Raw genomic sequence first — 16,519 nt, forward strand, 5'->3', positions numbered from 1 at the left:
AAAAAAAAAAAAAAAAAAAGAAATGAAAGCGGGAAGAAAAAAAAAAGACTGGGGCCTGTGGCTTCTTTAAGTGGCCTTACTGCTTTTCCCTTCTCTTCCCTCTCATTTGACTCCAAGAATAGGTAGAAGAAAGAGGAAGAAGGCAAATCTTGGTCATTTTGTCCCAGTGGCAGTAAAAGTAGGACAGGTTTTATGCAGATATAGTTCATGGGGAGAGGGTTGAGGCTATTAAGTGTTTTTTTTTTAGAGAAACAGAACATGTATATCTGTAGATACAGATATAGGCAGATATAAATACAGATTTATTATAAGAAATTGGCTCATGTGATTATGGAGGCTGTCAAGCCCTAAGATCTGTAGGGTGAGTTGGCAAGCTGGACACCCAAAAGAATCAGTGGGGTGGTTCCAGGCTGAGTCTAGGGGCCTGAGAACTGGGAGAACCTATGGTGTAGTTTTATTCCAAAGTTTGACAGGCTCCAGACCCAGGAAGTGGCAGTGTGTTAGTTCAAGTTCGAAAGCAAGAAAAAGCCAATAACCCAGTTTGAAGGCAGTCAGACAGGAAGAAGTCCCTGTTAGTTGAGGGAGGATCAGCCTTGTTGTTCTAATTAGGCCTTCAAATGATTGGCTGAGGGCCACCTACCTCAGGGAGAACCATCTGCTTTACTCAGTCTACTGATTGAAATGTTAATGTCATCCACAACATCCTCATGGAAACACCAGAATCATGTTTAACCAAGTATCTCTGGCACCCCGTGGCCCAGTCAAGTTGACACACAAAATAACTATTACAGTGGCCATGACGGACACTTGAAAAACTAACAGGTGAAGGTTGGGCACGGTGGCTCACGCCTGTAATCCCAGCACTTTGGGAGGCCGACACGGACAGATCATGGGGTCAGGAGATCAGGACCATCCTGGCTAACACGGTGAAACCCCGTCTCTACTAAAAATTCAAAAAATTAGCCGGGCATGGTGGCAGGCACCTGTAGTCCCAGCTACTTGGGAGGCTGAGGCAGGAGAATGGCAGGAATCTGGGTGGCAGAGTTTGCCGTGAGCCAAGATCACACCATTGCACTCCAGCCTGGGCGACAGAGCAAGACTCTGTCTCAAAAAAAAAAAATAAAAAAAAAAACTAGGGTGAAAATTCTCCACTGAAATGTTCCATCTTGGGACGACACGTGCCTGAACTTTTATTCATTCAATTGAAAGGACAGTGAAATGGGGCAGTGATGGCCAGAGGTTTGAGTATGGGTCCCAGATGTCTTGACCTAATCTCCTCTGGCCTGTGAGTCCTGCCTTCCCCGTAGTGTGAGTCCCATCTTGACTGTTGGTTTTAATATTGCAATGATTTTCCTCTGAGCACTGTATGTCTACAGCTTATGCTTTAACTCAGAATCCTTTACGCTAACGCTTCCTGTCATCTAGGTGGTTTATGCTAATAAACAGGTATTATTCTTCACACGTGTAAATATATATATAAGTACTCTGAGCAGTAAAAATAAATTCCTGCTTCATCATCTTTATGTACAATAATGTACACTTGCAAAATTTCCTCGTAGAACCAGAGGCGAAGTCAGTGCAGAGTGTGGTGCGAGGGTAAGGTGAGACATCTGATTAGTGAGAACCCTCCTCACACCCAGCCCACCATGGAGTGGTAACAAGTAGATTCAGCTGACAGAATGGCAAATTGAGCAAGTAAAGTTTATTTCATTCTTTATCACTTCTAGAATAAAATGTACTTATTTCAAAGTTCTATGTAAATTAGAGTTTCTAACTTTTGTGAAAATAATTTAATTCCATTTGGCCATTGCAAGCCCAAAGAAGAGAAACTAGACAAAGTCAGAAGCTCCGTGATTGGTTCCCAAGCTAGATAGAGCAGGATGTGTTTTTTTCTTTCTACTGTGCTTTACGGGAGATTATCCAGTGAGTCTGGGAATTTTAAGAAAAGGCAATTAGGAAGGGGATTAATAATATAAGCAAACGTAGAAGTGAAAAGTTAAAAAAGCTAGAAATTATAATGATTAAGAAACTGGAGGCTGGGCACAATGACTCACGTCTGTAATCCCAGCCTTTTGGGAGGCCAAGGCAGGAAGATTGCTTGAGGCCAGGAGTTCAGGACCAGCCTAGGCAACGTGGTGAGACCCCTCCAAAAAATTAAAAAACATTAACCAGGAGTGATGGTGTACCTGTAGTCCCAGCTACTCCAAAGGCTGAGGCAGGAAGATCACTTGAGCGCAGGAGATCAGAGCTGCAATGAGTGGTGATCGTGCCCTTGCACTCCAGCATGGACAACAGAGTGAGACCCTGTCTCAGGCAAAAAAAAAAAAAAAAAAAAGGATAAAAAAGAAGCCTTGGGTGGTGATATCTTCTGAACAAGTGTTACTCTGTGTATCCATTTGCCCCTTTTCCTAAGGGCAACATTATGCCTTTCTTATCCTCCAAGTATTTGTTTTCTATTGCTGGACTGTTTTGCAAATACAGTTCACCACACTGAGTTCATTTATGATGCAGCTGAAGGAATTCAAAAATTATTGATTCACTCATGTTTTGGTAAACATTTTAGGGAGGAAATGATAATATATGCAGATATGTACACAAGCCAATGTACAGTTTTAAAATAATGTTAAAGTGAACATCTGTGTAATCACCCTCCAAATCAAGAAATAGGCAATACTGGCACCCTAATTCTTTCCTTTGATCCGTTTCCAAAGATAAGCACCTTTCTCTCTAATCGCTGTCTTTTATGGTGATCATTTCCTTGCATTATTGAAGAAAACTTTTCCTGCCTAACATGTATCCCTAAACTACTGTAAATATCTGTATGGCTTGGTTTTGAACTTTATATAATTGGAATTTTCATGTATCCTTGTGGTCTTGCTCTTTTTAGTCTACATTATTATTTTTATTTATTTATATATGTATTTTTTTTTTTTTTTAGATGGAGTTTCGCTCTTGTTGCCCAAGCTGGAGTGCAGTGGTGCGATCTTGGCTCACTGCAACCTCTGCCTCCCAGGTTCAAGCGATTCTCCTGCCTCAGCTTCCCAAGTAGCTGGGATTACAGACACCCGCCACCACGCCCAGCTAATGTTTTCATATTTTTAGTACAGACAGGGTGTTACCATGTTGGCAAGGCTGGTCTCGAACTCCTGACCTCAGGTGATCCACCCACCTTGGCCTCCCAAAGTACTGGGATTACAGGTGTGAGCCACCGCTCCCAGCCTACTCTACACTATTTTGTAAGATTCATCCGTTGTGTAGCTTAAGTCTATTCATATTCACTGATATCTAATTCACTTTATGAAGGTCTCAGAATGTACGTATCCATTGTGGTGCTGATGGACATTTGAGTTATTACCAGTTCTGGGGAATTATGGAAATTCTTCATGAAAATTCTTGTTCATGTATCCTATTTGCTGAATGTATAGTGATATCCCCGCGTAGGTTTGTGTTTGTCTAACAGCTAATGAAGTCAAGCACCTCTTTTGTATATGTATTGGAAATTTGGACATCTTTTTTGGAGTTGTAAGGTTCTCTTCCATTTTGTATTATGCGCTTTTTCTCATTGATCTATAGAATTTTGTTATATATCCTTTTTATTCTGCATATCGAAGGTTATAAAATTTTAGTATAGTCAAATTTATCATAATTTGATTTTACATAGATTTGTTTTTAAATGGACCAGAGAGAGTGGTGTAAATATATTTTATCCATAAGTATTTGGTCTACATCATGTGGATTCAGATATTTTTATACCCATAGTTCACAAATAGGTAGGTACTGATAACATACACTTCTTACTATGAAACACTCCCTAATTCTTTCATTCTTCTCTCCCCCTCTAACATAGTACGTAGATAGCTATTTCTGAATTTTATATATATGAGTATTGAAATTTTTTGTCTCTTTTCCTTTGTTAAGTCTGTATGCATTTTACTATTAAATGCAGTGTATTTTCTATTTTACTATTATAGCAGTGTACTTTCTCCAATAATTAGTTTGGTTTTATACAGAAGAGGATGAGACGTATTTCTCTTCTGTAAAGTGATGAAAACTTTAATATTATTAAAAATGGAAAGTAGACAACTTAAATTGTAGTTGTATATTCGTGCACCTACCAAAGAGTGAGATTTTTACTGATTATTTAGGATCTAGGTATCCAGTAATCTCCTGTTGATCTTTTTCTTTCTCCCAAAGATCCCTCATGTCCATGATCAGGAAACGATCCCACCCCAGTGGCAGTGGTGCTAAGAAAGAAAAGGCAACTCAACCAGAAGCAAGTAAGCATCACTTCCATTGGTGTAAGTGCTTGATGGTGTACATTTTGGGGGCAGTTCACATGTTTGTTAAGTTATTTGACAATAAACATGTTGTTGTATAACATTTATAGTATAAAGCACTGAACAGCTATAAGAATGAACCAGTGACCATCATTGCCTTCCTGTAGTTTATTATCCAGAGGAGATAAACACACACACCTCACTGTAATGAGAGACATACTGGCAAATATATTTTCATTAAAGGTCAGGGTGCCTTGGCGTGTACTGGAGAGAGAGGGAGTAATTCCAAATGAGGGATTTCGGGCAAGACTTCTTAGAGTTGGTAGCAAGTGACCTGGGACTTTGTCAAACACTTAGAATATACTACTCCATTGTTGTGTGCTGGCGATACATGATATAGAAGTTACATTCTAGTGTAACTAGGCAGGAAGTAAACAAGTAAATATGTAATTATTTAAATACAATTAAGGAGGAGTACACAGTGCTAAGAGATAGTGGAAGTGGACTGCTGGTGTCTGAAAGTGATGTTCAAGCTGAGTAGTTGTGCCTTTAGAACACTGGGTGGGTTGGGTGGGTGGTGTTTAGGGTAAAACCATTTCAAATAGAGGAGCAGCGGATTCAAAGGTCCAAAGTGTCCAGGAAGGAACTTGGCATATTAGGAAACTGAAAGAAAGTTGATATGGCTGGAACATGGTGGCCAAGAGAGGAGGTCTAATAGGTAGGCAGGATCCAGATTCTGGAGGTCAAGGTCAAGGTTCTGGAATTTCTCCTAAGAGCAGTGGAAGTTTTAAGCAGAGGTATAACATGATGAGAATTGTCCTCAAAAAAAATCGCACTGGCTGCAGTGAGAGAACAGACTGTAAATGGATGAGGGTGGATGAGGGAAGACTATTGCAGTCATTCAGATGAATGTTGATGGTAGCTTAGATGAGGGTGGTAGCAGCAGGGCTAGAGAGACATGCATGAATTCAGGAACTATTTAGGGAGGTAAAATTCAGAGGACTCTGGTTCATTGGAGATAGAGATATACAGGACAATGATTAGATGGTCCTGGAGGGAGAAGGGCCCTCCCATTGAGCAGAGCCAGCAAGTGGCTAGATGCACTGGAGTCAGTTTGGTGTGCACCCACAGTGACAGCAAAGGCTTAAAACAAGGGGGCCAGATCTTGGTCCTCTGTGCCGCTGTTCTAATTCCATAGCCTCCATGCAGATTCGGGGCAGATAGCTGCTGTGTTCCAGACTCTTCGTCCTCCTTTTTATCCTATTTTGTTAGTATAAACAACATGGTAATGAGTAGCTCATTACCATGCATTGTGACAGCATTTTGCTTTAAATTCTGTTACTTTAAGGATTTAATGTCCCACTCCCTACCTCTACTCTGGCTGTGGTGTTTGAGTTATTTCCACCTCTCTCCCCTGAGCAGATTGCAAGCTCTTTGAGGGTTTACTCTTCTCGGCAGCATCCCCCTGCTTTCATGCATATTGAATGAATTGAAGTTTGGATTTCGTTTTTTGTCTCTTAGCAGGAATCTTGCAGCACCATTACAAATGAAAGCTGATTTCATCTCTAAGAATTGGCTTTCTGTGCCTGCCTTCTGCAATCCTTTGGACTCTATTCCTCTGCACATTAATGGGGCTGTAAGGCAAATTCTGCATTGCACAAGGCATTGCAGGATTCTGAAGCAGTTCCGCCTTTGGTGATTTGCTGGACAGCCCTGCTCTTGGGTTACTGGCTGTTAGCGTTTCCTGATGCTGTAATTTAAATTTTGTTTCAATTTTTTCGGGGGAGACAATTGGTATATCTTAGAGGACTGGGGGGAAATTGGAATAAAATGAATTTTCCTTCCAAGTAAATCACATCATCAACTTGTCAACTTTGATAGCACCTTAAATTAAAAAGAAAAATTATTCTAAAATTTCTTAACCCCCAATTTTAGGAACTATACAGTTTTTCTTACAAAAATGATATTTATTTATAATTCATGAAATGTGACAGTATGTTCTCACACATCCTTGGGCTACCGGATTGCTATTTTGGGATTCTAAGTAGAGTTACCAATATAGAAGTTGCTCTTGAGATTTTTAGACTGGAGCAACCCTAAAAATCATGCAGCCTTGAATAATGCATACTGTACTCACACGTGGCTGAAGCAGTACCCTCTGTCTATCTGGCAAGGCAGTTATTTATAGTGTCTTGTTAATAGGTCACACTGAAAAATAGTTGTTGAGTGAATAAATCAATGATTAAATGCATGATGAATTAATGTCAAGCATCAAACATTAGAATTCTCTGTGACACTTTGGGGTTTGCATTTATAACATAATGACTTGTCTCACATTCACTGTGTTTTCTTTCTTAGGTTAGCATCTTACGATGGCTTTTAACTTACAGTTGATGAGGTTTTCAGAGTTTATAAGTGGGGGAACGTTTACTCCTTACTTATGGCTCTAAAAATCTTCATTGTAAAGAAAGACTGCAGAATATTTTATAGATAGTTTTAAGAATTGAATGTAAGAGATCATTACACTCTGGAGATAATAACTCTGATTTTGACAAGAATATATTTATTAGGTCAGTTCTGGATTTCAAAAGTATGCCTACTGTTAATCATACATTCAGGTCATTAATTTGTTGATATTTTCTTACTTTGCTGTGCCTTGATTTGCTAATCTGTAGAATGGGGATAATAGTACTTCCTATTTCACAGGATTGTTGTGAGAATTAGTGAGTCTCACAATGTGAAAAGTGTTTAGAGTAGTATCCATCACAGAAAATACTCATAATGTTACCATGGAAAAACATGGAAAAGGTACTAGCCATCATGTGGGAGGGGCAAAGGGAATCCTCATCCCACAGGTTCTTGTGATTATTGTAGCTAAGGAAATTTCTTTAACTTTATGACCTGATGTCAGATTTGAACTTAATTCAACTATAATGTATTCTTTAGAAATTTGGTAGATCATGGTGGCATAAGATTTTTTTTTTAATTACCTTAAAAAAAAAAGTTAGTGAAATAGTAATCCTGTGGAATTTGGAAATTCATTTTTGTTTCTTTGAGGTAATAGCAGAAGGTTTTATTTAGTAATCAGGTGATGGTTTTGTCTGTGGGTCTTTTTTTTTTTTTTAAGGAACTAACTTATTTTTCAAGTGGATCTTAAAATTTAAGCCCCAGTTAATTACATGTAGCTTTCTGATCCAAGACTGACCTTGAAGCACTAACTCAAAGAGCATTTGATTTTATTTTCCTGTGGCAGTTCAATAACATTAGACCTGTTGTCTTCATTTGTCCCTTTTCTTTAATCTCCAGTATCCTGCATATTTCTATTGTCCCCTTGATTACATGCTTTTGTGAGACAATTACCAACTGTGTGATTGCAGAAAGAATTACAAAACATACCATGAGCTCTCTGTAGGTGATTCTTGCAGATTTATTAGAACTGCTTAATAGTTTAGAAGTTCATATAGATTGCTTTTTGCTAGTTCAAAAACAGGGTCGGCAAGAGAGAAAGCTTGTGTGGCTAACCTCGCATTGCTCTTGTATTGCGCTTGAGTAGGGAATCTGATAAGAATGATTTCTTTTCCTTAAAAGCAATTCGGCCTTTACATTTGAAAAAGACTGAGAAATTAAAGCCTGGTTTATAATCTGTACACAATACAGATAGTGGCACGTCTCTGAATTATCACTATGATTCTGGCAAGCAAATATAAGAAACTACTTTAAATTCCTGCTATGTTAGATGCTGTAGCAGATTTGAATGGTGTTGGCCATAATTCTCCATCTGTCTGCCTTAATTAGTTTTTGTATGGTGCATTTAATTGGGTTTCAGTCATTCCTTACAGAGTGCTAATCTGTTTGTAGGCGGTGTTCCTATTACCATGCAGCTCTTCCTAGACTCAAAATGGCAGACTTTCTGAAAAATCAAATGTTTTAAAAATGTATTTTCTATGGTGAAACCCCATCTCTACTAAAAATACAAAAATTAGCTGGGCGTAGTGGCACGCGCCTGTAATCCCAGCTACTGGAGAGGCTGAGGCAGGAGAATTGCGTGAACCTGGGAGTTGGAGGTTGCAGTGAGCCAAGATGGTGCCATTGCACTCCCGCTCTGGGCAACAGAGCAAGACTCCATCTCAAAAAAAAAAAAAAAAGTATTTTCTAGATTCTCAGGAATAAATCCCACACCCATACCAGATGCTTGGATGGCAGATCTGGGTTTTATCTCCCTGGGTTTTGAATAGGGTCGGCAAAAGCACTGTGTAGTTCACAACACATATGCAGATATTGAGTGAGTGAGTGAGTGAGTGAATGAAGGAATGAATGATTGAATTAATGAATGAATTTCTACCCTTCATAATTTACTTATCTATTCCTTTGTTGATGTTTGTGAACCATCAGAAGAAGCTGCCCAAGAAAATGCTGCTTAAGGGCACATGATTGATCAACCCACAGTTTTAGTCATCTTTCATTTACTGGTAGATGAGCTCTAACTTTGGTGATCATATTTCCCATGTTGCTTGGCAAAAGATACTTGTTTCGACTTCTATATCTGAAAACTGTTGTTTAGATGTTGAGAGACTTTAATTCTCAGCATTTCAGTGGCTTCTGAGGTTGACAATTCTCTTTGAAGTTAGGACGGTATCAGAAAATCTAGGTTATACAGAGTGAATATGGCAGTGATCCCTCTTTGTGGACTTGTAGAGATGAGGATAACGGAAACTTCTGGTCTCTCTTAGTTGCTCCCCTAGGCACTTACACAAGAGGAATGGCTACCCAGGGTTGAAATGGAGTCTGGCTTTGTAGCAGAAAAAGAAGCCATAATAAGGCCTCCTTATTGCAAAGCCTGCTACTGGAGCTAATTAGCTTGGGGATGCAGTAGTGATTGCCTGCATTTAGAAGCCAGCCTTTGGGGTTTAGTCATTTCTACTCAAATCGTAAAGACATTAGTAGCCATTTAAAGCAGAAACTTCAGAAGCCAATAGTCAGTAGAGGCTTGTTGACTGCCCACCATATTGCCAGGCAGTGTAGAGTCTATTAAAGACGATAATTGGAAGGTCCCTATGAGATAAACTCAAATATGTAGGCTGCAGTGAGCTAGATGGAGGTAAACACAAGACCTAGAACTGCATTAATGGTGATAAATGTTCTGAAATGGTTCTGTGATTTTGCTCAAGCTATTCTACAAGAGAGACATTTCACTTTTCTGATCAACAGGTTTAAGTTCACCTCAGTTACATTCATCCAATTGATACACATCTCCACCTCTTTTTATTTATGTATTTTTTTTTTTGCAGCAAAGTAGTGGCAAGTTTAAACAATAGATAGTTGAATTTAAAAATCAAATGTAATTACTTAATTGCAATTATTGCTACATGTGTGTTTTCTTTTAACAGTGACAATTTAAAAAGACTTGAGAAAGGTTTGCATAAATGTTTCCTTTCCATATGATTCCTAAACAAAAGATGGCAATTTAAAAATAGATTTTATTTACTTGCTGTTTGTCTTTTGACTATAGACTTATTCCGACAAGAAAAACATCTATTTCATCTTTTTTTCCCCTAATGGATTTCTGGTAGTTGTTTTTTTTGGGGGGGGCTGATTTCTTTGACATAGGATGTACAGTAAGTTGTAAAAACATCTTTGAGACAAAGATTATTTGGGATTAGGCACAAAGTTGGGATTTTAAAGACCTGGAAAAATGTTGACAAATGAACAAAGTCTACTTTGTTGACAGAGGCAAGACAATATTGACTTGGATCCAGGCTACAGATTTTTATAATTCTTATTTTTCTGATCAGATTTTTTTCTGTAAAAATTTTTCCTTTAAATGTTGCTACCTGATAGCTATTAACCTTAGTAAATTTTTAGTGTTTTGCAACTGTGAATGAAAAATGACTGTGATTAATCACATAGTGTAATTTTTCCAAGTGACCAAAAAATAGGAAGTAGGTGTTTTCTTGTAACATAAGAGGATTTATGTATGTGTTCTTTGAACAGCTGAAGAAGTCACAGATCTAAAGAGGCAAGCAGTTGAAGAGATGATGGATAGAATTAAAAAGGGAGTTCATCTTAGACCCGTTAATCAGACAGTCAGACCGAAGACAAAGGTATGGAGTAACTAAATGCTTTTTTTCCCTGCTTGATATTTCCTTTTTTAAATGTACAAATTTGAAATTTGATGAAAACTGCATCAGAACTCACTGTCAAATCTTAGGATAAAGCTAATGTGTCACAAAAACTTTTACTTTCACATAAGCATGTTTCAGGAGGATCCATGGTGAACCTAAATCAGTATAAAATGGAAGCTATGTTATTTTGGGGGTGCTGTCGTCTCATTACAAGAGACAGTGATATGAACTGTTACACCAAACAAATAACAATTATCACATCCTTTCTTTTGATTCCTGATTCTTTTGTGTGATTCTACTGATTATCTACTATGCGCCAGATACTGTTTTAGGCACGGGGGATAAAGTAGTGAACAAAATAGGCAAAAACCCTCGCCTTTCTGAGGCTTCTATTATAGTGGACGAAATCACATAATAATAACAGCAGAAAACTAGGACAACTTTGGGGAAAATAGACTTATATGATTGTTTTTTATTAATTTCACAAATGTTTTCCAAGTCACTTCAAGGAGAAAAACTCTTCTAAACTAGACCACAGCGAGTGCTCCAGGATCTGTGAAGGGGCTTAAGAGTCCCTTTCATGATCTCTGTATATCTGTTACATTTAAATAAGCCCAATAATAGTTTTAAACATTGTTCTTGAAAAATATTCTTTCTCCTCTCTAATTAGGTATGAACTGACCAGTTCTTTCTCTTCTTCCACTTCCCCTTCTTCCTTCCCCTTCTTCACTAACCTTTATGGTTTGGTTATTTCTCCCTCTCAAGGGTGCCCTGCCTCAACTGCATGAACGTCCCCCAGTGTTATGACTGTTCAGTACACATTCTGAGGGTTTTGTCTTTTTTTCTTTCTTTCTTTTTTCTTTTAGACGGAGTCTCACTCTGTCACCAGGCTAGAGTGCAGTGGCGCAATCTCGGCTCACTGCAACGTCTGCCTCCCGTGTTCAAGCGATTCTTCTGCTGCCGCCTCACAAGTAGCTGGGACTACAGGCGCCCGCCACCAAGCCCAGCTAATTTTTGTATTTTTAGTAGAGACGGGGTTTCACCATGTTGGCCAGGATGGTCTCGATCTCTTGACCTTGTGATCTGTCCGCCTTGGCCTCCCAAAGTGTTGGGATTACAGGCGTGAGCCACCGCGCCCGGCCTCTGATGGGTTTTCTAGGTTGTCACTTTGTCACAGGCAGACAAAATAGCCATGTAAGGCGAGAGGGGCTATAGTGTGGGCTGTACGTGGGAAAGGATTGGAAAGAGGGAAAGAATACTCAACTCCAAGAGTAAATTTACATCTAAGGAAACAGAAGCTTCAGCCAACCAAGTAAAATAGTTCAGTCTTGTGCCAGTGATCTGAAAGCAGTTTTCTAAGTAAAGGATGAAATGTAAAACTGGAGGAGAAGCTGAGTGTGTAGAATGATCTGGCACAGCTGGCCCAGTGCTGGTGTCTGGCAAGAGAGTGAAGAGCAGAGCTGTTGGAGTTGGGCCCTGGCACTGTCACCCAGCTTCCCCACACTTCTTCTCTTCAAGATGGGGACAGCACCTGTCTTATCTGACACATGGGGTTGTTGTCAAGATCAAATGGAATAAAGTGTGAAAATAACTTAAAATGCAAGGTCTGAGTGCCACCTTTGAAAAAGAATCCGTTTTTATGACTTTCACATCACCACTAATTATGGAAAGAATAAGCAAAACCAAACTATTACTAGAGAAAAACGCAATGCCATAAAGAAGCAAAATTAGTTTCAAAAGAAAAAGATTGAAAACTTCTTAAATCATAAGCAATGTTCCATACATACTTTCATTTTCAGAATATCACTTTGTGCTTTTTCTTTCTTCCCATGACTCTTCCTGCAGTTACACATTATTTAATGTCAATTCAAAATCTGGGAAGCAACTGAGCAAGGATCAGTGGACGACTGGGTTTTCTTGCTGGTAATCTTAAACTGTGCAAATAGAGTGCTGAATGACCTGGTCAATAACCTTTAAAACAAATGGTCGCTGCATGCTTGAGGACAGACGTCTTCCCCTAGTACCATCAGGGCTTTCCTGAAATGTCACAGATGGTGACATTTTGTGGTCCAGGGTTCAAAAGGCTTGCACAGTCAGAGGACAGCCTGAGTGGCATGGCAGCACTTTCGGGTATGCCTAAAGGCAGGGCATTTGTTTGAACGTCACAGCTTATCACCTGAAGGGTTGACCTGCAGAAGTCAAGCCTGCCTTGAGAATATTAATTTAACCGCTTATTTTCTAAATTCCTTTGGTGGTGGTGTTGGTGCCAGTGTGGTTGAAATTAGTATCTTAGTGCTTATTGACTGGCACTAAGGGCATGTGTATTTCACAGAAAATCTGCGCTGTGAGAGCTGAATGCCTTAGCTTTGTACATGAGCAGCAAACCTCTCTCTCTCTTACTTCTCTGTTTTTAAAATTTGAAGTAGGATCTTGTTTTTAAATTCTGTTTTTGAGAGGAAAGGATTATAGGTTGCTGTTGATTCACTCTCATTTTTTGATGAGAGAGAATATAACCTTACCTCTTCTCCAGGAATAAGAGGCTCAAGGGGTTCTTTTCACTATGTCTGGCAAGTTTCCCCTTCATCTCTATCCTTCGTGAAAGGAAGTGGTACGAGGGAGATCAGAAGTCTTTCCTGAGCTTACTTTTCATGAGGTTCTCATGCTAAATTTTCCCTCCATTAAATTAGTTGAGTGATCTGCAGAGATCGTTAGGTATTGTGGAGCAGGCAAATCATACCCAGAATTTTACTTCAAATTGTTTTGTCCATGGTATGGCCAGAAGAGAGCTGAGCTTGTAATCAAGACACCTAACTCAAATACTACCTTGCTCAAGCCTGACTTTCCCTCCAAGATGAGGGATTGGACTATACCTCCTCTGAGGTCTGTGGCTGCTCTGGCAGCCAGCCTTGCTAACTTTCTCCTGTAGCCAGGTTCTTTGCTGCTCCCTGCTCTCTGGACTCTGTCCTCTTGTGAAATTCTTACATGTCAGGCCCCTGTAAGCTGACCTCCTCCCATAGCTTGTGGAGCTGAGAGAGGTTTTCTGCCCTGTGGCTTGCTTCTGCTCTGTACTGCCTTCTTCCTAGTCCCTGCTTGCTGGCAGAGTCCAGCAATGCAGGTGGAGAACAGTTTACTGTAAGAAGCTCTGAATAATTTGGAATCAGACCTTTGAAATCTGATGTTTACCAAATCTTCTCTATGATAATAATCAAGAGGTAACAATATGGTATTTAGAAGAGGGTAGCTTGTCTCCTTTTGCTTTGAATATAACTTCTTTTTTGTTTAACTGCTACTTGAGAGCACTAACATGGCTAGTATTTTTTCCTAACCTTAAGACATAGACCTAATTTAAAAATATACATAGTCATATATATTACCAATATAAGGCTACTAATACTTTGCCATGTAAAAATCATTGTTTAGTATCTTAAAACTGAATTACTCAGTAATTTTTCTTTCTTTTTAAAATTATAGCCAGAATCTTCTAAAGGCTGTGAAAGTGCAGTGGATGAACTAAAAGGAATACTGGTAAGAATAGATTTCGGTTTATTGTTTAGCTAATGGGGAAATGAAAGGAGAGTATTTTAAAATCTGTTGTTTGGTGAGTTGTTTGTGGTGTGTTTTATTCCCATTTACAATTAGCCTCATCTTTGGTCAGTTTGTGCTTACAGACTGCTCTATCACATATGTTAATAATGTATCAAATAACACTATGCTGTTTTTATTCTGAAAGAGTGGTTACACTTTCACCAAAGTCATGGTTTCCTGTTCTTGCCCTCCAATCCTGGCATCACAGCTTGAAGATGAAGTGTCTGGCCATATGTAAGGATCCGTACATGTTGATGAAAAACAGAAATACAATAGATGAATAATGCTTTACTTTGAAGCCTAAAAGGGGAATCCTAAATGTGAAGCTAAGCGCCTCCCCAAATATCTTCGTAACAGGGTCATAGTCTGCCTTTCCTCACAGTCGAAACAATTATTTGATGATAAATTGAGGAATAAAATAAGAGGCCCTTTTTATGTTACTAATTTTATTTTCTGACGGTTGGAGAGCATGCTTTGTGTCCCTTTCTAGTCATATTTTTGCTTTTCAAACTGTGAGCTTTTGCCAGTGGAATCAGCGGCTACAGCACTCTCCAGCAGTTGCTGTCAGAGACAGATGCCTCACTTAGAAAATGTTTCAGATACTAAGAGCTCTATTCTGAGATCCTGTTACAGTCCCAATCCCAGTTATTATGCACAGTAAGTCAACAAACATGGGGGCGGAGGTACAGGACTGAATACTCGCATGTTTGTTGTTGCTGTGCTAATTATGCATTGCATGTAGACATCCACATAATTGTGGTAAACAAGATTATTTTCATCAAGCATGTCTTTAAACAGTAGACTTAACCCAGAATGGCTTAATTAGTTTGCTTTAGTTTTAAGTGAGTGGGATTAGCACTGAAGAGAGGTGTATCACTGGCTAACAGTGGTGGCCTACCTACAGAATAATGTATTAAAGCCATTGAAAAAGCATGTGGTGATTATCTAATGGATTCTTTGATCAGAAAAGTCTGTTATTCAGTGTTCTATTAAGGAGAACTCCCTATGACAGTCTCTTTTGTTACGTTTGTGTTATAATGCTAATTCATATTCATAAAGATGTCCCCTGGGGCACAGTTCTGGTCAACAGTGAAAGAGTAGACTATACTGAGTTTGACTTTTTAAAAATTAGGTTAATTTTGAAAATCAGACGTTTCTATAGGTACATATGATAATATTTGATTAGCCAAGATATCCCATTCTCTGAGAATGCTGGATGGTAGCAAGTTTACTGAATTACAGCATTACTCTTAAATAACCTTATTCACCATAATTTTGTGCCACTTCAAGGAGAGAAATTCGTGAAATAATTTATAAATTATAAAAAGTTTAAGACATCTTTTTTAATGCAAATTGCCCCCATCCTTCTTGCCTTGGATCTGTCTTTAGATCTCACCACCTTACCTGGCATTAATGTATCACCAGGAGTTACTACTATGACCATATTATTTCTTTACCTTAAGTTTTTTAAAAAGTAGAACTCATGATTCTCTCCCCTACTCTTTGCCAAGTGGCAGTTCTCCTCTTCCCCCATAGAAGTTTCTTTGAGGGAGGATGGACTATTTGTAATTCCCTGTCACCTGGAGCCTATAAACCACACACATTCTTATAAAAAAGAGAAAAAGAAAGCTCCTAGCTCAACCTGCCGGACGTTTGGGTCTTTAGTGGTGCTTGTTGCTGCAGTTCAGACTAGTTCGATTATTGAAGTTAGTACCCTGTAAAACACATGGTACCAACCTCACAATCAAGGCATGTAAGAAACAATTAAGACGAACATGAAAAGCCTGTGTTTTGTGTACTGAAAAACAAGCACTGGTACCAGGGGTTGTCAAGAAACCAAGAAACACTGTGTTTGGTTCTGTTGTGGAACAGAACCGGAGAGAAGCTCAGTGTGGGTTATGTTTTGATGAAATGGAATGTGACCCAACTTGTAAGACTTAGTGATTTGGCCTTCTGCTAAGTTAGCCCACAGGTAGAAAACAAGTCTCTGGTTTGGGGGAGTTTCAAAGCCCTATTCTATTTTCTGAGTTGAACAATTTTCAAGCCAGTTTTTAATGTCCCAGTATTGACTGACCTCTTTTTTCCAAACCTACTTCCACTAAGTTTTAAAGCTGGGTATTTTGTAGATAAAAATATGTATAGTCCATTTCTCATAGTCACAAAAGGTTTTGAGGTTTAGGAAATGAAACCTTTTGAGTCACCCCAGTTACTTGAAAAGCCACTCTAAGTGACAGTGGTGATTTCTGAAGAATAGATTGATACAAATCAAAATTCTCTTCTCAATTTCATTTGGCTGTAAATCAAAGAACTTAAATCAACTTTTAAAAAATTATATTATGGGTCTTTTTCAGACATCTTCAGTTTTCCAGGATACCCAGAGTTTTTGAATAGTTAATTTTGCCTGACAATTAGATTAGTCAGTATTATGAACATTTGACTAGCGTAGGGCCTAAGATTGTTAAATGATCACAGTGGTTTGAAGCAGAAAAAGAGTATTGGTTTCGGACTTGGGAAATCTAAGTGCTAGATCCAGCC

General features: G+C 38.8%; 1 protein-coding gene across 5 annotated transcripts in view; it reads left to right on the plus strand.

Annotated features, from left to right (window-relative positions):
• Positions 1–16,519, plus strand: part of KIAA1598 (KIAA1598 ortholog) — a 121,759-nt gene that overhangs the window by 79,588 nt on the left and 25,652 nt on the right. For all 5 annotated transcript variants that reach the window (XM_011927812.1, XM_011927816.1, XM_011927815.1 and 2 more), the window contains 3 exons: positions 4,195–4,277; positions 10,269–10,378; positions 13,871–13,924. In XM_011927812.1, coding sequence (XP_011783202.1) covers positions 4,195–4,277; positions 10,269–10,378; positions 13,871–13,924 — 247 coding nt within the window. The remainder of the gene's footprint in view (positions 1–4,194; positions 4,278–10,268; positions 10,379–13,870; positions 13,925–16,519) is intronic.

Source organism: Colobus angolensis, unplaced genomic scaffold, assembly GCF_000951035.1.
Source record: "Colobus angolensis palliatus isolate OR3802 unplaced genomic scaffold, Cang.pa_1.0 Scaffold75, whole genome shotgun sequence".
Lineage (NCBI taxonomy): Eukaryota > Metazoa > Chordata > Mammalia > Primates > Cercopithecidae > Colobus > Colobus angolensis.